This window comes from Mustela erminea, chromosome 11 (assembly GCF_009829155.1).
Source record: "Mustela erminea isolate mMusErm1 chromosome 11, mMusErm1.Pri, whole genome shotgun sequence".
NCBI classification, from domain to species: domain Eukaryota; kingdom Metazoa; phylum Chordata; class Mammalia; order Carnivora; family Mustelidae; genus Mustela; species Mustela erminea.
Genome location: NC_045624.1, coordinates 102,172,497 through 102,199,052, shown reverse-complemented (window position 1 = coordinate 102,199,052; position 26,556 = coordinate 102,172,497). Strand labels below are relative to the sequence as shown.

General features: G+C 37.8%; 1 protein-coding gene across 6 annotated transcripts in view; it reads left to right on the top strand.

Moving 5' to 3' along the window:
• The window catches only part of HECW1 (HECT, C2 and WW domain containing E3 ubiquitin protein ligase 1), a 460,363-nt gene that overhangs the window by 247,183 nt on the left and 186,624 nt on the right, over positions 1 to 26,556 (top strand). For all 6 annotated transcript variants that reach the window (XM_032305360.1, XM_032305355.1, XM_032305359.1 and 3 more), the window contains one exon: positions 9,296 to 9,390. In XM_032305360.1, the coding sequence (XP_032161251.1) occupies positions 9,296 to 9,390 (95 nt within the window). The remainder of the gene's footprint in view (positions 1 to 9,295; positions 9,391 to 26,556) is intronic.

Below are 26,556 nucleotides of genomic sequence, written 5' to 3'. Positions count from 1 at the left end.
GTAAAGCTTGTGTCTGATAACCCGGTATCTAGAAGCCATATGAATCAGCTTATGATGTCTACTTGTTCTGTTGGTATTTTGTACATTGTCTAGTATCTGTGTGTACCTGGACACACAGAACTGGACATTGGAAATGAAAACTTGCAGAAATACTTTGAGGCTAAGAATCATGTTATGATTTCCCTCCTGAAAGGATTTATTTTCCTTCTAGGTGATATTTAGTCATTTTAAGACATGAATGATTTGAAGGGCAAGTAGGTTATCAGCAGCATATCTAATTCTGCTGTTCAGGGTTCCAACTTGAATCATGAAGGAATTACCAAAATCTTCCTCTTTGGCAGGCCCTGAACCCTTACGTTTGATACCCTTAGCCCTGCAAGTCAAAAAAAGTTCTTTTAGCTTTTCCAGTTTCTCAGCTGCATTTTTTGGAATCAACATAATCCTCAGCCCCAACTAGGGAAATGACAACCCCAAATCCTAGGCTCATTTGTGGGTTTTCTTTTTCTGGATCTTGTCCTCAATATTCCCATTCTCATCAGGTCTCTGATGACTTTGGACTAGAATTCCCAATTTTAGAGGGAAAATATTCCAAGACTACCTAACTAAATTTGAATTTGAGATAAACAATGAATATCTTTTCTAGTATAAGTCTGTTCCATGTAATAATAGGAACATACTTATATTAAAAGTATATTCTCTGTTTATCTGAAAACCAAATTTATCTGAGTATCCTATATTTTACCTGGCAGTCCTATTTCAGGCAGATTGATATCCATGTTTTTCCAGCTTTTCTAGATGTTTTCTGAATTAACTAGTACATTGTTACTGGAATAAGAAGTTTGCTGTTGCCTACCTAGTCAACAATCTTGAGTTATTAAAAATTTTTAAAAGACAAATCACCAAATGGAATTTTAAAATGTTTACTGAAATCCTAGTTGCCATGAATTATATATGTGACCTTGTATAATTAGCTTCACATTTTGGTCTCATTCTTTTTAGATGTAAAAAAAAAAAAAAAAGAATACTAGATGACATTTGTTGAGGTCTTACTATATGCTTAGCATTGTGCTAAGCACTTTAAAAAATATTAATAATAATTACTTAAATTAGGGATTTTGTGAGGGTCAGATTTAGTAGTATGAGTGATTGGGTACATGCTAACTGCTAATTAACTATTAAGACAAATTTGTTGTAACTTTTGTTTTTTTTTATTTTTGCTTTTTTTACTTTTACTTTTATTCTGTTGTAATAAACACATTTAACATGAGATGTATCCTCTTAGTAGATCTCTAAGTGTATAATACAGTATTGGTAATTATAGGAATAATTTAATACAACAAATGTTTAGAACTTACTTATCTTATGTAACTGAGAATTTATACCACTGATTATCAACTCCTTATTTCCCTTCCCCTCCCAGCCCCTGGAAACTATAATTCTACTCTCTGCTTTTATGATTTGACTATTTTATATACAACATATAAGTGAAATCACACAGTATTTGTTCTGCGACTGACTCATTTCATTTAGCATAACATCCTCAAGTTTCATCGATGTGGTTGCATATTTCAAATTTCCTTCTTTTTGAAGATTCAGTAATATTCCATTGTATACCATATGTTCTCTATCCATTCATCCATTGATGAACCTTTAGGTTGTTTCCACATCCTGGCTGTTGTGAGCAGTGGTACAGTGAACATGGGAGAGCAAATACCTCTTCAAGATCCTGATTTCAATTCTTTTGGCTAAATAGCCAGTAGGATTTCCAGATCACATGGTAGTTCTATTTTTTTGTTTTAATTTCAATTCCAGTTAATTAACATATAGTGTTATATTAGTTTCAGGTGTACAATGTAGAGACTCAACAAACAATTCCATACATCACCCGGCTCACCAGAGGAGTGCACACCTTAATCCCCATCACCTATTTAACCCATTCCTCCACCCATCTCTCCCTCAGTACCCATCAGTTTGTTCTCTATAGCTAAAAGTGTTTCTTCATTTGTCTCACTCTCTGTCACCTTTGCTTGTTTGTTTTATTTCTTGAATTCCACATATGAGTGATAATGGTATTTGTTTTTCTCTGGTTGACTTATTTCACTTAGCATAATACCCTCTAGTTCCATCCAAATTATTGCAAATGGAAAGATTTCATTCTTTTTATGGCTGAATAAATTCCCATTGTATATGTATACCATAACTTCTTTATTCATTCAACTGATGGATATTTGGGTTGCTTCCATAATTTGGCTATTGTAAACAACACTGCTATGAACATATGGGTGCATGTGTCTCTTTGAATTAGTGCTTTTTAAATTCTTTCAGTAAATACTCAGTAGTGAATTTTCTGCATTGCATGGTGCTTCTATTTTTAACTTTTTGAGGAATCTCCATACTCTTTTTCTACAGTGACTGTACCCCTTTCCATCCCTGCAAATAGTGCATGAGGGTTCCTTTTTTTCCACATCCTTGCCAACACTTGTTGTTTCTTGTGTTGTTGATCTTACTCATTCTGACCAGTGGGAGATGATATCTCATTGTAGTTCTTTTTTTAACTTAAAAAAAAAAGTTGTTGTTGTTTTTTTAAAGATTTTATTTATTTGACAGACAGAGATCACAAGTAGGCAGAGAGGTAGGCAGAGAGAGGAGGAAGCAGGCTCTCCACTGAGCAGAGAGCCTGATGCAGGGCTCAATCCCAGGACCCTGAGATCATGACCTGAGCTGAAGGCAGAGGCTTTAACCCACTGATCCACCCAGGGGCCCCCAAAAAAAAGTTTTTAAAAAATTTTTTTCCTTTATTTATTTGAGAGAGAGAGAGAGCATGAGAAGAGGGGAGGATCAGAGGGAGAAGCAGACTCCCTGCTGAGCATAGAGCCTGATGCGGGACTCCATCCCAGGACTCCAGGATCATGACCTGAGCAAAAGGCAGTCGCTTAACCAACTGAGCCACCCAGGCGCCCCTCATTGTAGTTTTGATTTGTATTTCCCTGGTGGTAAGTGATGATGAACATCTTTTCATATATCTGTTGGCCATTTGGATGTCTTCTTTGGAGAAATATCTATTCATGTCTTCTGCCCAGTTTTTTTCTTTCTTTCTTTTGTGTGTGTGTGTGTGTGTGTGTGTGTGTTTTAATTTTTTATTTTTTATAAACATATATTTTTATCCCCAGGGGTACAGGTCTGTGAATCACCAGGTTTACACACTTCACAGCACTCACCAAAGCACATACCCTCCCCAATGTCCATAATCCCACCCCCTTCTGCCCAGTTTTTAATGGATTCTTTGTTTTGGGGTATTGAGTTTTATTAGTTCTGTATATATTTTGGATACTAACCTTTTATCTGATAGATCATTTGGAAATATATTCTCCCATTCTGTAGATTGCCTTTTGCTTTTGTTGATTGTTTCCTTTACTGTGTAGAAGCTTTTTATTTTGATGAAGTCCCAATAGTTTATATTTAGTTTTATTTCTCTCACCTCAGAAGACATATCTACAAAAACGTTGCTGTGGCTGATGTCATAGAAGTTACTGTCTGTGTTCTCTTTAGGTTTTGTTGTTATTTCAGGTATCACATTTACATCTTTAATCCATTTTGAATTCATGTGTGTATGGTGTAAGAAAGTGATCCAGTTTCTTTCTTTGCATGTTACTGTCCAGTTTTCCCAATACAATTTGTTGAAGAAACAGTCTTTTTTCCATTGGGTATTCTTTCCTACTTTGTTGAAGATTAATTGACCATATGGTTGTGGGTTCATTTCTGGGTTTCCTATTTTGTTCCATTGAACTGTGTGCCTATTTTTGTACCAGTGCCATACCATTTTGATTACCATGTCAGACTTTCAGACTTGAAGTCTGAAACTGTGCTTTCTCCAGCTTTGCTTTATTCTTTTTTCTTTTCTTTTTTTAACATTGTTTTGGCTAATAAGGGATTTTTGTGGTTTCATACATATTTTAGAATTTTTTGCTCTAGTTCTGACAAATGATGTTTGTGTTTTGATATGGATTGTATTAGATGTGTGGATTGCTTTTGGTAATATATACATTTTAATAATATTCTTCCAATCCATGAGCACGAAATGTCTTTCCATTTCTTTGTGTACCCTCAATTTCTCCCATCAATTTTTTTTAAATTTAAATTTTGTTAGTTAACATACAGAGCAATATTGGTTTCTGGGGTGAACTTCAGTGATCCATCATATATATACAATACCCAGTGCCTATCACAAGTGCCCTCCACCACCCATCTACCCATCCCCACCCAACTCCCTCCATCAACCCTCGATTCATTCTCTATCATTAATAGTCACTTATGGCTTGTTTCCCTTTCTCTTTTTTCTTCCTTTCTCTGTTCCCACGTGGTCATCTGTTTTCTTTCTTAAATTCCACATTTAAGAAAGAGTGAGATCATATGGTATTTGTCTTTCTGACTTATTTCACTTAGCATAATGTAGGCTCCATCCGTGTCATTGCAAATGGCAAGATTTCATTCTTTTTGATGGCTGAATAATATTCGTGTGTGTGTGTGTGTGTGTGTGTGTGTGTGTGTGTGTGTGTGTACATCACATCTTCTTTATCCATTCATCAGCCAATGAACATTTGGGCTCTTTCCATAGTTTGGCTGTTGTTGATAATGCTGCTATAAACATCAAGGTACATGTACCCCTTCAGATCTGTATTTTCACATCCTTTGGGTAAATACCTAGTAGTGGAATTGCTGGATTGTATGGCAGCTCTATTTTTAACTTCTAGAGGAACCTCCATATTGTTTTCCAGAATGGCTGCACCAGTTTGCATTCCCACCAACAGTGTAAGAGGATTCCCCTTTCTCTGCATCCTCACCAACACCTCTTGTTTCTTGTGTTGTTAATTTTAGCCATTTGACAGGTATGAGGTGGTATCACACCATTGCTTTGATTTGCATTTCCCTCATGATGAGTGAGATTGAGCATCTTTTCATGTGTCTGTTGGCCATCTGGATAAAAAAATGTCTATTCATGTCTTCTTCCCATTTCTTAACTGGATTTTTTTTGGGGGGGGGTGTTTCATTTCATATAAATCTTTATAGATTTTGGAAACTAACCCTTTATAAGATATGTCACTTGCAAATATCTTCTCCCGTTTCCCTTTTAGTTTTGTTGATAAGCTTTTTATCTTGATAGTTCATTTTTGCTTTCGTTTCCCTTGCCTCTGATGATGGGTCTAGTAAGAAGTTGCTATGGCCTAAGTCAAAAAAGTTGCTGCCTGTGTTCTTCTCTAGGATTTTGATGGTTTCCTAACTTATATTTAAGTCTCTAATCCATTTTCAATTTATTTTTGTGTATATGGTGTTAGAAAGTGGTCCAGTTTCATCCTTCTGCCTGTTGCTCTCCAGTGTTCCCAAAACCATTTTATTGAAGAGTGTCTTCCCTCCCCCCGCCCCACTGGTTATTTTTTTCCTGCTTTGTCAAAGATTAGTTGACCATGTAGTTGTGGGTGCATCCCTGGTTTTTCTATTCTGTTCCACTGATCTGTGTGTCTGGTTTTGTGCCAGTATCATACTGTCTTGATGAGTATAGCTTTGTAATAAAGCTTGAAGTCCAGAATCATGGTGTGTCCAGTTTTGTTTTTCTTTTTCAGGATTGCTTTGACTACTCAGGGTCTTTTGTGGTTCCATACAAATTTTAGGATTCTTTGTTCTAGCTCTATGAAAAATGCTGGTGGTATTTTGATAGGGATTGCATTAAATGTGTTGATTGCTTTGGGTAGTATAGACATTTTAACAATGTTTGTTCTTCCAATCCATGAGCATCAAATGCTTTTCCACTTCTTTGTGTTGTCTTCTATTTCTTCCTTAAGTATTCTGTAGTTTTCAGAGTGCAGATCTTTTACTTTTTTAGTTAGATTTATTTGTAGGTATCTTATGGGTTTTGGTGCAATTATAAATGGGATCAGCTCCTTGATTTCTCTTTCTGCTGCTTCATTATTGGAGTATAGAAATGCAACAAATTTCTTAATTGATCATATATCCTGCAACTTTGCTGAATTCATATATTAGTTCTAGCATTTGGGGGGGTGGATTGTTTCAGGTTTTCTACATAGAGTACTGTTGTCTGCAAGTAGTGAAATTTGACTTCTCCCTTGCCAGTTTTGTTGCCTTTATATCTTTTTGTTGTCTGATCACTGAGGCTAAGACTTCCAGTACTGCATTAAATAGTTATGGTGAGAGTGGACATCTCTGTTTTATTCCTGACTGTAGAGGAAAAGCTCTCAGTTTTTCCCCTTTGAAGGTCATATTAGCCCTGGGTCTTTCACATATCACTATGATGTTGAAGTATGTTGCATTTATCCCTACGTTGTTGGTTTCTTTGTTTTTATCTAGAATGGATACTGTATTTTGTCAAATGCTTTTTTTGAGAGGATCATATGGCTCTTATCTACCTTGACCTTTCTTACTTAAAGACATTGGAATAATCTTATTCATAAGGAAAGCTAGTAATGCCTGTTTAGAAATGCCTGTTACGTAAAATTTCCTTCCACCCAGCTGTGCTTGAGCTGAAGCCATTGGCCCCATCAAGCTGATGTCATGGCACCTACAAGCAGAGGAACTTAAATTGCACCAGCTCAGTGAGGTTGCCTAGCTATATAGGCTCACTGCTTTATTCAGTGTTCCCTCCTAATCCCTAACCTACAGGCTGGAGCAGGACTGGGTCTGGACGTGTATACCTAACAATGTGCAGATAACTATGAGGTGCCTTGAAGAATACAGAACTGGGTTGTAAGATTGTCCACCAAGAGCTTAAAAGGCAATCAACAGTAATGCAAAATCACTGCAAGAAAAGAATGACTTAGGAGGGAAATGGAAAGTATTGGTGTATCTAAAAGAACATATCCACTAAAAAGTGAGCACCCAAGTGTCATCCAGGTGGTGGGAAGTCTTGACAAGTACAGTCCAATGGATAAAAAAGTAAATAAAAATGGCTAATTAAATTTGATGAGGAGTGCCTGGGTGGCTCACTGGGTTAAGACCTCTGCCTTCGGGGCACCTGGGTGGCTCAGAGAGTTAAGCCTCTGCCTTCGGCTCAGGTCGTGATCTCAGGGTCTTGGGATCAAGCCCCGCATCAGGCTCTCTGCTCAGCGGGGAGCCTGCTTCCCCTTCTCTCTCTCTGCCTGCCTGCTTGTGATCTCTCTCTTTAAAAAAAAAAAAAAAAGACCTCTGCCTTCGGCTTGGGTTGTGATTCCAAGGTCCTGGGATCGAGCCCGCATTGAGCCCCACATCGGACTCTCTGCTCAGCAGGGAGTCTGCTTCCTCCTCTCTCTGCCTGCCTCTCTGCCTGCTTGTGATCTATGTCTGTCAAATAAATAAATAAATAAAATCTTTAAAGAGAAAAAAGATTTGATGAAAAAATGCTTAATCTCACTACTAATCAAATACATGAAATAAAGATGAAATACTACTTAAACTTATACTTAATTGATAATACTTAATATTAACAAGGGCTACATTTCCTGATGAAAGTGTAAGTGCTTTTTGAGAAGCATTTTGCCCACAAGAAAGGGGAATCCTTAAAATATTCACATCTTCTAAGGAATAATATTGCGGTACTCATATCTTCTGTGTCAAGAACCAATTGTGCTTTTAACTTGTGCTTGAACTCTGTAAATAAAAAAATGAAAGTATAAAAAAATAAAGAAAAAGTAAGCAAGCTTTCTATATTGTAAAATTTACAGATAACAGAAATCCCAAATAACAGTGGAAAACAACAGAAATGTTTTCTGCAAGGGAGGCTCCAAAATATAGTGCTTTAGCTGGACATTACCATTCAAAATAAAATAGAGATTTTTGTATTAAGGAGGAAAGGGAGAATGGATGTTGGAAAGATAACCAGCAAGTTTTGCTCCATTATCCTAGGGAACAAACTTGAACTTCAACATAATTTTCAAAAAGTCATTCATTTTTAGGGAAGAGCCCAAATTTTCAAAATTACATGAATACTACAATTACAAATCAAGTCAATGATTCCGTAAAACAATGAATGTCACCAACAAAGATTTGATAGTTGAACCTGTTTAATGTTAACTTTTTCAAATGCAGTATTATTACATTATTATTTTACTACATTACATATAGTATTAAGCTTATACTCCCAGATATGCATAAAAACACTCATAGAAGATTTTTTTATACTTTTCACTGTCCATATTTTCCATAATGAGCATATCTAAAATGCAAGCTAAGAAAATTATAGACTTTTTTTTTTGAAACATTGAGTCTGATGACAGATTCCCAGACTTGAGAAACAGGATCTCAAATTTGGGATTTCTCATGTTGTTCCAAACAAAATTAAGTAAGGGGCTAAGACATAGCCTGGCAAATTTTTCAAATTTAAAAGAAAAATCCTACAAACAGTAAATTGGGAAAAGCAAGTCACCTTCAAATAAACTAGACCCAGGTTGGCCACAGATTTTGTCTTTAGTTATCATGCATTATTTGCACTCTAAGAACTTTATTTGCTTATCCAATACTTTATGAAGTAGGTACTGTTGTTAGTTCTATTTATTTTACAGGAAGCATGGGGTAAGGGAGGTCATGGACTTGCTTCTTGTCTCACAGATTGTCAGGAATGGAGCCAAAAGGCAAACCCAGGCAGTGTGGACCCCCATGGCCATATCTTTCCTACTTACATAGAAAGGATTTTGAAGAAAAACAAACTGTGATGCAAATAGGTTATCATTAATGAGTATCACAGTTTAGAAAATATGTCTCCCATCCATGTATCTCAGTAACTTCGCAAAGTCGTCCTCCAAGTTGCTAAGATAGTAATCACAATGAATTCAATAACCAAAAATTACAGAACAGCCTGGTGGTAGGCATCACACCAGCTAGAATCTCAGAAGTAAGGGTTTATTACAAATAACTTTTTTTTTTAATAAATGGTTGCTGTTTTAGTCCACTGTTTCTTCTTTTAAGATTTTATGTATTTATTTGACAGAGAGAGAGAGATCACAAGTAGGCAGAGAGAGAGGGGGGAAGCAGGCTCCCCGCTGAGCAGAGAGCCCAATGCAGGATTGGATGAATGCAGAGAATTTGAAATAATGGATTTCACTTGGGTACAAAGAGAAATTTTTGAGGACACATTTTTAGGGAGATGTCAGACCTGTCCACAGAGCCACATGTCGAATAAGCATCAGCAGATGAGAACTGCTTGGCTCATGGGAGGAATTACGGGGCATTTTCTGGGAGTGTCCTTCTGGAAATGGTTATCTCTTCTGGATCATACCCTAGTTCTCAGTACCATTTGATTTCTATTTTTCAGCTGAAACTAAGATCTGCTTCAAATACTACCACGGTGTGAGTGGAGCCCTGCGAGCCACCACCCCCAGTGTCACAGTCAAAAACTCCGCAGCTCCCGTAAGTCCCATTTCTTCCTCTTTGGTCAGAGCTAATCTTGGTGCTTCTTTGCTTTCTCCCACTTCGTGTGTGTGTGTGTGTGTGTGTGTGTGTGTGTGTTTATACACATATGGGCATATGGATTATATATAGAGAGAGATTATAAGTAGACAGAATAGTGAGGAGGAAGGAGATCCAAAGGCAAACTTATTAAAGTCATACCACTTTTTGTTTGTGAAATGTTAAGCTATAGTAGTGAGATGTTTGCAATAGATTCATGCTTCACAGGTGTGAGGAACAAGTGTTTCTCTGGTGTGCATTTTTAAAAATTCCTTGGTTTTTAAGGATTTATATTTCCATATGTTTTAATTTCTTTTTAAGCTTATAGAGAAATTTATGGAATAGAAATTTATAATCTCAGACTGATTTGGTTCATAAAATTATAAAATGGTAGGCCTAGAAGAGACTAGAATCACTGGTCGTATTTTCCTTTATATGAATGAGGAAACTGTCTGACATGCCTAAGTAATGGACCTAAGCTCACAGCTGCAGACCAGAGATTTAAGTCACGTCTTTCGTTTGTTGTCCTCTGGTTTTGCTCAGTACTCCAGTAACAAATGCTGCCTTTTCCTAAATTACAGTCTACTTTGCATCTTTCTGGTGCTGCTTACCTTTGTTCTCAATGCATCTGATTAGCTGAAATTTACCTTCAGGTGGCATTTCATGTCCTTTTCACATAAGATAAAGATTAGTCAGTGGGAGAGGCTGACCAAAAACCGGTGAGGGCTTTGTCAGGGTGGCGTGTAAGTAAAAAAGATTTGGTTTCCCCTATGTAAAAAGAGAACCTGGGTAGCTTAGTCCGTTAGGCATTGAACTCTTGATTTTAGCTCAGGTCTTGATCTCAGGGTTGTGAGTTCAAGCCCCACACTTGGCTCCAGTGAGTAAACTTAAAGTGAAGTATGAATGATTTGGAAAGACCTTTGCCCCTAAAAGACATGGTTTTGCTGTTTCCTAAGTCAGTCCCTCAAGGTGTGGAAGATGAGTGACTTGAGTCCTTGGTGGTATAACCAAGGTAGGCAGGGCTTGGGACCACAGGCTGGGCTGCCTCAATCCAGATAATTGGTGCAGAACTGGATGCTGGCTGGAGAGGGCGTCCCAGGGCTCCCTGTCGGATGACATACAGCAGGCAGCAGGAGAGGGGAGAGAGAGGGACCATCTGTACTTCTCACTGGTTGTACCATTTTCTCCTACACTAGCCAGACAGATTGGAAGGTGATGTCTGTCATTTTACTGGATAGGACAGGAATGAGAGTGTTTTGGGGAAGTATTCCCAGAATGCCAGATACCCCCCATGGTGGGCCCAACATGTGGGAAAGTATCAAAAAGAGGGTGCCTGGAAAGGCCAAAGAGGCTTTGATGGAAGTGGCCAGTTGTTCAGGCAGGAGGGTCAGCTAAACGGAGTCCGCCAAGCTGGAGCTGATACTGAACTGACCAGAGGCAAGGCGGACAAAGCATGGAGGCCCTGAGCACACAGCAGATAAGGAAGAAAAGAGCCCGGAAGTGGAGGCAACTGACACAGGAAAAGCCTTCCGGGCACAGGCACAGCATGTCACACAATGAGGCAGCTTCTCTGCAGACACACTGACTTCTCAGCCAGAAGGGGCTTTGCTCAATGATGGACGAGCCTTTTTGGTTCAAGGCTGAAATGAGTGGTGCCGTGAGGGAGCTTGGGCAGCTCTGGAATCTTTAGGATTCCTTTTTGGACAAGGCTCTCTGGAACATGTGGCTTCTCTGAACTCAGCCTCCTGGGGACTCCAGATGTCATCTGCTTCTCAAACCAATACAAGACACGTGATTACAGGAATGCAGGTGTACAGTTTAAGCCTAAAAGAAAATAAGGTGCCAGCTCCCTGGAAACTGCCAGAATTGCACAGTGGACAGGCTTTACCAAGTGGGATAAACTCTCAACAAACAGGCTTTCCAGGGGCTGCTGACAAGAAACAGGCTGAGGAGAGAAACAGCTTCAGCCTATTATTTGACAAAAAGTAGAGGAGACAGCATTGAATCTGAGTCAGCCTTGACCTCATCTTGGTTACTCCTCTTGTGTTACCATTGCTTATACTCAGACATCTTGAAATGTGTTGACATGTTGCCGTCATCCTGATGATTATCTCCATAATAATTTTCTCACATAAATCAGTAGACACTTGGGTCGACAACTTTTGTTTCTCTTTTAATCCCCACGCACGTGAGCCTCAGATCATAAGGCCAAATGAAGCCGGGAACAGAGTCGTCTACCCACTGCCATGTTGGAGTCATTTGCAGAGGGAGCATGCATTTTCCTGGAGACAGTATTTTAATATGCATTTGGGTTTTATAATAGTTAAACTACTGGCTCTTACAGCATGGTGCACTCTTCAGAGGAGTTTCACTTGCCTAATTTTAGTTGGTTCACAGCACATCTGTGAGATAGGCAGGAAGTACCATTTTGGTTACAGGACCATTTGGCTATCTGGTGATGGAGCTGAAACAAATCTCAGTTTTGTTTCTGAAATAATCTAGCGGCATCTGGTCTAAGGACTTATGCAAACTTTTTCTAAGGGGAAATGCTATTCAAGTTTTCCAAAATCAATTTGCCAATAAACTCTGAGTATCCATTTTCCAATGATGGCTTCCATTTTCCATCCAAAGATGGCTGCCAGTGGCCATTATGTCATGCCCCAACGATCAATGAGTTAGTTTGTGGCAATAATCTAAAAGTATAATTTTTTGAAAAGGGGGAAAAGATGCGAAATGCCCCGTTAGTATATAACCAGCACTTCAATATTTTGAGCACAGCAGGTTCTCAGTATGTTTTAGTTCCTTTTCTAATTTTCCTCATTCCATCTTATCCTTTGCCTTTGTCCTACTGACAGTCATTGAGGTCCCAGTCGGGGGTGGGGAAAGATGTCACCTATGCTTATCTTCCCAAGGCTCTCATCTGTTTATTATTCTTAATTGTGTATCAGAAAATATGATGAGTAAGGGGTATGGGAGTAAATGAAATACAAATCCCAGCATTGAGAACTCATGGTTATTCTGTTGTGAATTATAAATACTCTTTGAAGTGTCTGGTGCTGGGCTGTGAAAACCCATTGGGCTGGTGTAAGCCATGAGGCAGCAACTGGGAAGGCCTTGGGAGGAGGTGGTGTGTGGGCACTGTGGAGGGGAGTTACGAGGCCCTGGAGGAAGGTAAGGCATTGGCAGAAGGACGGCAAGTGCAGAGGTGTGGGGCTGTGAAGTACCACCAGCGTGACAGAGAAGGAGACCTACATTGTGTTAGAGCTAAACAATATACGAATTACTTAATTTTTTTGCCATATATCACCCCGTACTTTGTTTTTCATACTGTTTGCATCTTATTGGGAGCACTTAACATGTATTTTATATTTTACTTATATTTTCTGTAGAAAATCATGTTTAAAATAAGCTCTTTCTCTCAGTGTTTTTGCTTCCTTTTCTTGTGCATTACAGTCCCTCTTATAAGCCTCGTGGTATTTTTTTTTTTTCCTCTCCCTATTCATACATTGAAGGACAGAAATCTCCCCAATTTGCCAAAAGACAGGGACGGTAAATTGTCCTCTGCTCAGCACACTGTGAATTTTCCAGCTTTCCCTTCAGGTCCATGCTTCCACACAGGTTTTCCATCATCTTCCCTTCCCTTTTTGTAGACCAAGCAGCATCCTCCAGTGGGATCTACTAGTGGGCTCGGGAGAGAGCTCTCCACCTGCTGGGTTCTCTACGGGGCATGAGATTCAGATGCAACATGTCCCTGTTCTCAGTGTATGCCCTGCACATCTGCTTTCCAGGTCCCTGAGGAGCCTTCACTGCACATGCAGTGGAGGACCACCATGTGCTCCCTCATCCCCAAAAGTGACAAGGCCCGGGGACTGTAGCCTCTGGATACAGAAAATAGGTGGTTGGTGGACACATATCTGTGGCAGGATGGGGAAACAGGGTCCAGGGAGTGGGGAAGGGCCACCGCAGAAAGGGGTCGGCTGGGGATGTTCGTTCCTGCTGTATCTGGGGCCTGCTGTAGCTGGTTCCCCAGATTTCCATTTAGACAGGAGTATATTCCTCCTCAGTCTTCATCAAGATTTTAATTTATAGAAATCTCATCAGAATTTTGTTATTCTGGATTGTTTCTAATCCCTAACTCACATTGCTATTTTCTGGCTACCTATTAGTATCTTCTGGCCTTCTCAATGAGAAATTGGAAGTGAACATATCCATTTCTGCTCCTTCTTCTACCACTTTGATCCAGTGTCTCTGCAGCCAAGCTTTCAGTAATAATTGAACAGCAGAAAGTTCAAAGCAAAGTTTTCTGCCAGAACTCGAGATATCTTTCTGTCAGTTCATGTTCACACATTCATTTGCTTTGTCATTTGCTTTGTCTCCTATTTCAAAACAAAACAAAACTGAATAGGCCATTTGTCTAGAAATGTAGGCTATTATTACTCTAAAGTAAGATCAGGTTCATGGGGTACCCAGGTGGCTCAGTCAGTTAAGTGGCTGACTCTTGGTTTTGTCTGAGGTCATAATCTCAGGGTCCTGAGATCGAGCCCCCATCAGGCTCCAAACTCTGGAACCTGGATATGTGGAGTCTGCTTGTCCCTCTCCTTGACCCTTCCCCAGTGCCCCTCTCCCCACTGATGCTCTCTCTGTCTCTCTAGAATAAAATCTTTAATAAAATAAAATAAGATCAGGTTAAGGTTTTCTTTGCAGTCTGGGTCTCCTGCAATGGCCATTGAACTAATAGTTGAAAAATAGCCCCCAAACTCCAAGTCATTAAACTTTTTTCTAGTAATATTTGTCTTGGGAGTTTTAAAGCAGATTTTTCAGAAAAAAATATTTTAAATCATTAAAAATAACTATAGAATAGCTACCTTAAAGTTACAAACCTCCTGGAAAACACTCTGGCCAAATTAGTTACAAAATTAACTCACAGGCAAGTGACTGATGGGAGCAACTATCAAACAGAATTGTTAGACATGAACCGATCATTTGATCAGCTTCATTAAAGAGGGTGAAATGATCTTGTGGTTTATTATTGGGAGAGATGAAGTGGCAAGACTAGTTGCTGAATGGAGTCCTTCTTGGTAAGCATCCATGGCAATGTATCATCAGTTTGGGGGTGAAGGTCTCCCAGTTTACCAAAGGGTCCCCTTCATCCTGTGTGTCCACAGGGAGTCTCAGCTTCAGCCCCAGTCTGTCATGAAGTAGTCCCAAAATTAAAGGAGGAGTAAGAGTTCATCCCTCTTGTTAAGTGGGAGGGACGGCACCGCGATGCTGGAGTGACCTTAGCATTGGATCCACGAGAGACCCGGCACAGGCAGCCTTGAGCAGACCTTGGGATAGCAGCACTTCCCAAAGGGCTTCTTTTTCATAATTTTAGTTCTTTATGTGAGTTGTGCTGTGTAAAGAATTGCCTCTACACAGTGGAAGAAGGACTTCAGGAAAGTTCAGAGCCCTTTTTTTTAAATCATAAGAAAACTGGGTCTTGTAAGGTTTTAGTCAGAATTGAGCCTTTTGCAATCTCCCTAGACTTGTGCCCTACAATCATATCCCTCAGTCTGCCCTCTTTTCCCATTCTGATTCTAGAAACCTGGCCCCATGACATTTTGGGAAGGTGACATGATGTTTATTTTATAATTGGATGTGGAATTTATAATAGCCATAGGAGTCATTTGTGAATTAATTCTGTTTTGTCTGTTTTCTTACTAACACATCCATAATTCATTTTTGTAGCTTGTCACCAGTACCTATCGAACCAGGCATTAGAAAAGAACTTCATCAAAAATCCTATGTTGACATGAAATTCTGAGGCTTAGTCCCTAATATTCTGAAAATCAGATTCTTAATGCAATAATCTCAGGTACGCTAGAAGGGCAATAAGTCTGACGTGATTAGACTGTACATTATTCTAATTTTTCATTTCTTTCCTTTATATCTATACCTCTTAGCCTTTCTTTCGGAGAGAACTTAAGAAAACGTTTTGATTTGTAGAAGCCATAAACCAAATGCTACAAATAAAACACAACAAATGTAAACTTGAATGCTCCTCCTAAAACTTCTTGCATGATTTATTTACATGCAAAGGATCTGCCTTATCCATTTACCAGCAAGCTATAGGATGATTTTATAAGGGGGTATTTTACAAGATCTCCTGACTGTTGTGACTTTAAAGTCTGTCTCCATTTCACAAAGTCTAGGGTGCACTGGGAAAGGGGTTTCTCAGAGGAATAGGGAGAATTTGGTGGTTAGTGGTTTTTTGTTGTTGTTGTTGTTGTTGTTAACCTTTTCATCCCCTGAACCAATTTTATGGTTATTGACATAACATACCATTTCTTGTATTTGAGAATCTGTAGCCACGTTTTGTCTCACTCCTAACCTGGCAAATTGTTTTATGGTGCTCAGAGCTTCTTGCTTCTAATCCTCTTTCCCCAGAAACCACTCCCACCTCCTCAGATGCAACCCTCCCCAATATATGCAGCACTCTGGTTCCCCCACCTTGGAGTTTTGCTGAGAACATAGTTATTTTGTACACCTTTGTGTAGCCTACTGCTTCCATAATTCATTTATGCAGTTATTTCTTTATTAGTGAGCTCTTCTGTGTTGACCACTAGTCATCCAAAACTGAACAGAATAAATGCCCATCCTCTTGAAGCTACATGCCTGGGATGAGGTTGAGTAGTGTGGAGACAGACAAGAAAACAAGCAATAACAAAGGACTATTCTAAGTGCTGTGGGAATGGACACATAGGGCACTTTGGGAGGACCAAAGATGAGCATGCCCAGAACATGATGGAAGGCTTTCTAAGTGGAACAGACCAAATCACGGCCGGGATTTGATCAAGCCCTTTATTTTTATTTTTTTTCTACACTGTTTTGCCCATGTGTAGGGGCACGTTATTCATATGCATATCTTCAGCAAAAGTCCCTTGAGGTTTTGATTAGACTAAAGCAGGGGAACATTTAGACATTTGTATTTTGGCTAACACATCAGATGGATTCATTCTTGTCAAACAGAAGTAAGAGGAAAGGAAATCACAACCACACCAAACATCCTCTTCTAGAGAATTTATGCAGGTCCTGCCCACAGTCATACCTCTTAAAAAGGTACCCTGAAAGTTTGGATTCCATTGTGGCCCAACATTAAGAAATTTGTTCTATTTCAGTGGAAGAGGTTCAGAGCTTATTTTAAAGTGGAATTTTGGGATCTTGAGTCTGGAGGTGTTTCCTGATAAGGTTCTTCTACCAGCTTTGTTTTGGCATTGGGGTGGTTTACATGCTTCCTTCCTGGGTTGTAGGAAGCAAGTGCCAAATAACATTCTCTGCATTTTTCCATAGAAACCACATTTGAAAATACTAGACACATATCACTCATGGGAAGTGGAGATCCTCTCTGTGTTTGTAAGAGCCATGTTCTTACACTGGAGTTGGGATGTCTGTTAAGCTCTGATATTATATGGATGTGTTCATGCATGTCCTAGGGGAGGATCCCAGGCATTCATCAGATTCTGAACAGGGTTCATTGTCCCAAAAAGCTCATCACTGTTAGAGAAAACACCCCTATCACTCTTTGCTGATATGGAGACCTAATTTGTCAGGATTTGTACTGTTAAAAGTCTACCTTTGCCTTTATTGGAGTAAACACCCTAGTCTTTGGCAACCCTACGTAAAGCCAAGAATGTTTTTAATGAAAGGAAACAGGTAGTAAATACCTAGATAAGGCACACAAATCTAGAAAAGAGATGAATCTAGACATGAATGTACCCCATGAGCCTGATATAGGAGGACATCAAAATTAAATGAAGGCCTCTTAAACAGAAATCTTTTTGTTTTTCTTTTGCAGTAGGATACAAATGTTGATGTCCAGGGATTAGAGGCAGGGAGCTTGGCACAGAGTAGACAAACTAAAAAGTATTTATTCTTCCTAAAACAAAGCAAAATGAATTCATAGGTGAGGTCTTTCAAATGATTGAGGTATAAGTAAGTCAGATACAGTTTAAACATTCTAGAGCAAAAAGAAAGAAAAAAACTTCTAAATAATTTTCCTTACCCACCATAACACTGAAACCAGAACTGTCAAAAAGAGCACTAAATAGAAAACTATAGGTCAGTCTTATTGATGAATATAAATATAAAATCCTTAAGTTAAATATTGGCAAATAGATTTCAAAAGTATTATTAAAATAAAGAATTATACCCAAGTTATAAATTTGCCTCATTATTATTATACTATGTGAACAGAAAACCACATCATCTTTTCTATAGATACAAAAAAATCATCTGACATTTCTTTCTCTTAGTGATGCTTGTACTTTCAGAACAATGCTAAGTAATAGTGGTATTACTAGAGGTATTAATAGCGCTCTTTGTCTTGTTCTCAACTTTAATGAAACCATTTCTAGTGGTTCCCCAGAAAACATAGGCAAGAAATGAAGATTCAATGTTGGAAAGAAAAACGAAATTATCATCACTTATAAATGACTTGACTGTATTATGTAAAATAATTGATTGAGACTCTTAGAAACAATAAATTATCTCTAATATATAAGAATTAATACCTCCACTATAAGCAAAGAAAAGCCAATCAGAAAACATAATGGAAAAAAAGGTTTTCATTTTAGATTAACCAAAAAAAATAATAAAATATCTCAGTAAGAAATGTGCAAGACCATGATCTCAAAGAGTTATCTGCACTCAAATGTTCACCACATCATTATTCACAATAGCCAAGATATGGAAGCAACCTAATTGTCTATCAATAGATGAATGGATGAAGATTTTATGAGATAGACAGATAGATAGATGAATATTGTTAAGACATGAGAAAAAGAAAATCCTGCCATTTGTGAGAACATAGATGGACCTCAAAGACATCATGCTAGAAAAATGAGCCAGAAAAGAAAGACAAGTACTATATGATTTCATATGTGGGATCTAAAAAGGCTGAACTCACATGATGTTATATGTCAATTATATCTCAGTGAAAGTGGAAAAAATGTGCATGACCAATTTATTTTTTATTTTTTTTAAAGACTGTATTTATTTATTTGAGATAGAGCAAGAGAGAGTGAGAGAGAGAACATGAGTGTGGGTGGGAAGAGGCAGAGGGAGAGAGAGAAGCAGGCTGTCCACTGAGTAGAGAGCCCAATGCGGGACTCGACCCCAGGGTGACCTGACCTGAAGGCAGACACTTAACCAACTGAGCCACTCAGGCACTCCTGTACAAGACCAATTTAATAAAAAATTTAGAACTAATGAAGGATAATAGAATATTTAAATATATGCAAAGATGAACTGTATTTTTGTTTCAGAAGCAGCATTTAACCTATATAAATTCCCTGTAAATTAATTTAAAATTCAACACAACTGCAATTAAAATATAAATAAGATGGTTTTGATAACAAAGTAACCCTAGCTTCATCAGACCCAATATGTGAGAAAAATTATAATGGTTTTGGGAAATGAAAATAATAAGGAAAGACTAGCCTGCCAGGAATTAAAAGGGCTATGAAGCTATAATAATTAAAATTGTTAATGAAGAAAGAGACTAATAGAACAATGGAAGAGAAGAGAGTAAGAAAATAGACCCCAGGATATTGGGAAACTTAATTAACAGTTAAGGTTATATTTAAAATCAGTGTGGGAAAGAGAGATTTTACCATATTGGTATTATGGCAGCTAAACAAACTATTGAAAAAATATATATATATATGCATCAAACCCTCTTATTATTCCTAATTCCTTATGTACAAATGGATAGATATTTTCAATACTTAAAAATTCTAGTTAAAAAAAGGCATGTATAGGGGCGCCTGGGTGGCTCAGTGGGTTAAGCCACTGCCTTCGGCTCAGGTCATGATCTCAGGGTCCTGGGATCGAGTCCTGCATCGGGCTCTCTGCTCAGCAGGGAGTCTGCTTCCTCCTCTCTCTCTCTCTGCCTGCCTCTCTGCCTACTTGTGATCTCTCTCTGTCAAATAAATAAATAAAATCTTTAAAAAAAAAAAAAAGGCATGTATAATTTGAAGTCTTGGAGAGGAATAGTTCTTTAAAATCAGAACACAAAGCCTAAGACCATAAATGGAAAGTAGCAATAAATTCTATTCGATACATTTAAAAAATCTGAATGGAAAAACATTCTAAAAAGTAAAGAAGTAGAAAACAAAAAGAAGAAACTGATTTAAAAAATCAGGCAAAAAGCTAACTTCTTTAATTTACATAGAACTCATTTATATTGTTTAAAGAAAAGAAACCATTTTAGAAACAGGCAAAGAGCCTGAAGTCCATTTTTAGGGGAAAAAAGTACAATCACCAGTAAGCACATAAAAAGATGCTCCATCAAAACAATGTAAAGACAACCACACTGGGAGAAAATATTTGGAAAAGATTTATCTGACAAGGGACTGTTATGCAAAATATGCAAAGAACTCTTAAAATCAGCAATAAGAAAATGAGCAACCCAATTTATAAATGAGCAAAAGATCTGAAGAGACACCAGACCAAAGAAGATACACAGATGGCAAATATGTAAAAGAAAAAATGCTCCATATCATATGTCAAGAGGGAAATGCAAATTAAAACAAGGAGAGGAGATTCCTCTTAGAGTGCCTAAAATCCAGACAACACTGCCAACAGACAAGGATGTGGAGCAACAGGAATGCTCATTCATTGCTGGTGGGAGTGCCAAATGATACGGACAGTTTGGAAGACAGTTTGGTAGTTCCATACAAACCCAAACAAACTCTTACTATATGATCCAGTGATCACACTCTGTAGTGTTTATCCAAAAAGTTGAAAATTTAAGTCCATACAAAAACCTACACCCAGATGTTTATAGTAGCTTTCTCCATAATTGCCAAAACTTGGAAGCAATGATGATTTATTTCATTAGGTGCATGGATAAATAAACTATGGTACATCCAGATCATAGAATATTATTATGAGCTATCAAGCTATGGAAAGACATGGAGGAATCTTAAATACATATTGCTAAGTGAAAGGAGCCAATCTGTAAATATTATGTACTGTAGGATTCCAAATATACGACATTCTGGAAAAAGCAAAACCAGAGAGACAATAAAAAGATGAGTCATTACCAGGGGTTGTGGGAAGGGTAGGTCGAACAGGAAGGGCCCAGCGAATTTTGAGTGCAGTGAAACTATTCCATATGATACTATAATGGTGGATGCATGCATGTTATTATACATTTGTTCAAACCCACAAAATATACAACACGAAGAGTGAGCCCCAGTGTGAACCAGGGACTTTCAGTGAAAATGATGGGGAAGCATGTAGATTTATACATTGCAACAAAGATGGAAGCTGTTGGTGATGGTGGAGGCTATGTATGTGTAGGGGCAGGGGGTTTGTGAGACCTCTCTGTACTTTCTGCTTAGGTTTCCTGTTAACCTAAAACTGCTCTTAAAGAAAAATAAAGTCAATTTAAAAAAGAGAGATGCTCCAATTAGAAAGCAAATATAAAACAACATTGTATCTTTGAAATTTGGTAAGAGAATGACTTCGTAAGAAATGATGGTTGTAAGATAATGGGGCATCTTTAAACAGCAGGCACAGATGCCTGATCTAAAGGCTACAGGAAATCACTGAATTAGAAGACTACCTAAGAAAATTCACCTAAAACTGAGTGGAAATAAGAAACAAAAATAGAGAAAGAACAAAAAGGATCTAGAGATCAAATCTAGGGACAACAGGATTTTTAAAAAAAGCATTGCCAATGAAATAAAAGATAAAAGACATTTCTGATCTCAAAATATATAGATATACTTTAGAATAGACATTGAAAATCCCAATCATATTTAAGATATCTGAATTTCATGGTAAAATACATATATATGTTCATGGTAGAAAATTTAGTAAGTGCATAAATAAGAAGGAAAAATGATAACACAGCATGCAGCAGGCCTGTGGAACAATATCTTCAAGAATTTTCAAACTGAAGAATCCTGTAAACAAACAGGAGAAACTTCCAGGATACTTGGAAAAAACAAAACCCAAGAAACTTTGAATGTTCCTCCACAGCACTAAAGATATACAGATGGCATAGAACTCATGATGGCATTAAAGGTGGCAAGATGAGTATTTAAAGAAAACATTTTGGGGACGCCTGGGTGGCTCAGTTGGTTGGACGACTGCCTTCGGCTCAGGTCATGATCCCGGAGTCCCGGGATCGAGTCCCGCATCAGGCTCCCAGCTCCATGGGGAGTCTGCTTCGCTCTCTGACCTTCTCCTCGCTCATGCTCTCTCTCACTGTTTCTCTCTCAAATAAATAAATAAAATCTTTAAAAAAAAAAAAAAAAAAAAAAGAAAACATTTTGATTTCTACTGTCTCAGCTGTCAAAGATATGTGAGGACAAGGGAAGATGGATATTCTCAAGCATATAAGAATATGGAAATTGCCCACACATTAAAGATGCAGTCCCAAGTCTGAGGAAATTGTGGTTTAAAGTGAGTAAGGAAACTAATTAGCTATAAAATGATAGGCACAATAATTGTGAGGACACATTATTATTTTATTATTCAAATATATATTGTGTGATTTATTGCATAAATGGGTTGAACAAAAAGTACTTTAAACTTAACAATCAAAAAGGCACTCTTAAAAACTCTCTTTTTAAAGATTTTATTTATTTATTTGAAAGAGAGAGAGTGAGCGTGAAAAGGAGCAGAAGCAGAGGGAGAGGCTGAAGCAGACTCCCTGCTGAGTAGGGGCCCTGATGTGGAACTCGATTCCAGGACCCTGGGATCATGACCTGAGCTGAAGTCAGATGTTTAATCGACTGAGCCATCCAGGCGCCCCTTAAAAACCCTTTAAAACAAACAAGCAAACCTTCAATATCGAGACTTGCCATGGTAAGGAATACTTGCTTAAACCAAATAGTGAGTGTCATTCCTGTTGAGGCCCACAGCGACGTCCGTGGGGCCTTTAGCCACCACAAACCTCTCAAGGGCAGGTGTCCACAGTAGGCAGCTTGTACCCATAGATCTGATCTCTTAATGTTGAAAATGAAGGTTTGCATGTTGAATCCACTGACATATGCCTCTATATGTCAATAAGCTTCACTTCTATTCCTGACCACCAAAGAGGATTAACATGGTGACTGTATTAGCGGGCAGGGCTGCCATATCAAAATGCCACAGATGGCATGGTTTAAACAACAGACATTTATTTTCTCTCTTCTAGCTTTCTGAAGACTAGACATCCTAGAGAAGGTGTTGGCAGGATTGGTTTATCCCAAAGCCTCTCTTTATGGCTTGCAGATGGCCTCTTCCCTGTGTCCTCCTCACTGGCATTTTCTCTCTGCACATGCATTTCTGGTGTCTCCTCCTCTACTTATAAAGATGCCAGTCTGATTGAATTAAGGATCTGCCCTAAAGACTTCATTTAACCTTAATTACTTCTTTGAAGGCTCTATCACCAAATATAGTTACGTTAGGACTTATGAACATATGAATTTTGTGAGACACAAGTCAGTTTATAACAGAGACCTACTGTTTCCTTGGGCTGACTTGACAAAGTGTACTCTAGCTGTCTGTTGTACAGCGCCTGTGCTCCAGGAGAATTCATACAGCTAGCTCACTATCCACCACTGTTGTACATAATATATATTTTATATATTTATAGAAATACATATTGTCACATAAGTATATAATTATATATTTAATATATATTAAAATGTAAGGATTTCAGTCTGATTTTCTGGGACTCTATAATGAAACAACACAGGAGAAGAATGCTGATCTTAGAGCACCAGTCCTATCTCCTTGGCCATAGAAATACAGATTCAGATGTAGATGTAGATATAAATATACATATACATATACATATATATGCATATATATATAATTACATATATGGATTTTTCTTTTTGTATTTACATGAGCTTGATCCTCTTTCCACAATCCATCAAACCAAATATATACTCATACATTACAACACTTAGCCATGAAACACTAGAAGTTTGGTTTTTTTTTAGAAGTTTTTAATATCAAAATTAGGAGACCTTAGTTTTGTATAGTCCCAGGAATTCAGCTAAACAACTGTTAAATCATTCTGAACACCTGTGAACTCAACCAAAGATCTAAGAAAAAGAAAACCTATAACTGTATAACTGTACAAATAGAAAATCAACCACTTTCTCCACCAATGACATGACAGAAAAACTCACCTTAAAAAAGAGAATAAAAGGCAGTACTGACTGCCAGGGACCTAATCAATATGAATATAAGTAAGATGTTGGAACTAGAGTTCAGAATAATGATTATAAAGATACTAGCTAGACTTGAAAAACTATAGAAGACATTGGAGAATCCCTTTCTGGAGAAAGAAAACTAAAATCTAACCAAGTCTAAATCAAAAGAAGCTATTAATGAGATGTAATAAAAATGTAAACTCTAACTGGTAGGATAAATGAGGCAGAAGAGAGAATTAGTGATACCTAAGACAGAAAGCTGAGAAAAGAGAGAGAAATAACTACTGGATCATGAGGGGAGAATTCAAGAGATAAGTGATACTTTTAAGTGAAACGATATTAAAATAATTGGGATCCCAGAAGAAGAGGAAAGAGAGAGGGGGGCAGAAGGTATACTGGAGCAAATTATAGAAGAGAACTTTCCTAATCTGAGGAAGGAAACAGGCATTCAAGACAAGGAGGCACAGAGAACCCCCTCAAAATCAATAAAAATAGGTCAATATCCCAACATATAATAGCGAAGTTTGCAAACTTCAGAGACAAAGAGTAAATCCTAAAAGCAAATGGGACAAGAGGTTCAAAACCTACAAGGGTAGAAAATTAGACTGGCAGAGTACCCATCCACAGAGATCTGGCAGGCCAGAAAGGACCGGTATGATATATTCAGGAACTAAATGAGAAAAACATGCAGCTAAGAAAATGTTATCCAGCAAGAATGTCATTCAAAATAGGAGGAGAGATTTTTAAAAAAGAAAAATTCCAGGACAAATAGACAGTAAAAGAAATTGTGATCATTAAACCAGTCCTGCAAGAAATATTAAAAGGGATCCTTTAAGCGAAGAGAGAGCCCCAAAGTAACATAGACGGAAAGGAACAGAGACAATCTACAGAAACAGGTACTTTACAGGTAATTCAGTGGCACTAAATTCCTGTCTTTCAATAGTTACTCTAAATGTAAATGGGCTAAATGCCCAAACAGCAGGTATCAGATTGGATGAAAAAGCAAGACCCATTAATGTGCTGTCTGCAAGAGACTCATTTTAGATGCAAAGACACCTCCAGATTGAAAGTGAGGTGGTGGAAAACCATTTATCATGCTAATGAACATCAAAAGAATGCTGGGGTAGCAATCCTTCTATCAGTCAAATTAGATTTTAAACCAAAGACTGTAATAAAAGAGGAGGAAGGATACTATGTCATACCTAAAAATTATGTTCAACAAGAAGATCTAATTGGAAATATTTATGCCACTAACATAGGAGTAACCAATTATATAAACCAATTAATAACCAAATTAAAGAAACATACTGATAATAAAACAATAATAGTAGGGGACTTTAACACTCTGCAAAGGACAGATCATCTAAGCAGAAGATCAAGGAAACAGGAGCTTTGAATGACACACTGGACAAGATGGACTTCAAGATATATTCAGAGCATTCCATCCTAAAGCAACAGAATACATTATTCTTGATTGCATATGGAACATTCTCCAGAATAGATCACAAATGAGGTCAAAAATCAGTTCTCAACTGATACCAAAAGATTGGGATCATTCCCTGCATATATTTAGACCACAGTGGTTTGAAACGAACTCAAACACTAGAGGAAATTTGGAAGGAACTCAAATACATGGAAATTAAAGAGCATCCTACTAAAGAATGAATGGGTGAACCAGGAAATTAAAGGAAATTTTTAAAAATTTATGGAAACAAATGAAAATGAAAACAGGATAGTTCAGAACCTTTGGGATACAGGAAAAGTGGTCCTAAGAGGGAAGTATGTAGCAATATAATCCTTTCTCAAGAAACAAGAAAGGTCTCAAATATACAACCTAACTTTATACCTAACAGAACTTGAGAAAGAAGAGCAAGTAAAGCCTAAACCAAGCAGGAAAAGAGAATTAATAAAGAATAGAGCAGAAATCAATGAAATAGAAATCAAAAGAACATTAAAAGAGATCAAGGAAACTAGGAGGTGGTTCTTTGAAAGAATTAATAAGATTGATAAACCCCTGACCAGACTTTTCAAAAAGAAAAGAGAGAGGACCCAAATGAAATAAAATCATGAATGAAAGAGAAGAGATCACAACCAACACTGAAGAAATACAAACAATTATAAGAACGTATTATGAGCACCTATGTGCCAACAAATTCAGCAATCTGGAAGAAATGGATGCATTCTCAGAAACATAAAAGTACTAAAACTGAAACAGAAATAGAAAACCTGAACAGACCCATAACCAGCAAGGAAACTGAAAGCAGTCATTAAAAATCTCCCAACAAACAAGAGTTCAGGGCCAGATGGCTTCTCAGGGGAATTCTACCAAACATTTAAAGAAGAACTTAATACCTATTCTTCTGAAACTGTTTCAAAAAAAAAAAAAAAGAAAAGAAAGAAAGAAAGAAAAGAAAAAGAAATGGAAGGAAAACTTCCCAACTCATTCCATGAGGCCAGCATTACCTTGATCCCAAAACCAGACAAAGAGCCTCCCCCCAAAAAAGGAGAATTACAGACCAATATCCCTGATGAACAAGGATGCCAAAATCCTCACCAAGATACTAGTCAACAGGATCTAATAGTAAATTAAAAGTATTATTGGCTGTGACCAAGTGGGATTTATTCCTGGGCTGCAAGGGTGGCTTAACATCTGCACATCAAAAAAGAAAGGACAAGAACCATATAACCCTCTCAATTGATGCAGAAGAAGCACTTGACAAAATACAGCATCCTTTCTTGATTAAAACTCTCCACACTGTAGGGATAGAGGGAACATACCTCACTATCATAAAAGCCATTTATGAAAAACCCACAGAGATTATCATTCTCAATGGGGGGAAACTGAGAGCTTTTACTGTAAGGTCAGGAATACAACAGGGATGCCCACTCTCACCACTGTTGTTCAACATAGTACTAGAAGTCCTCTTTT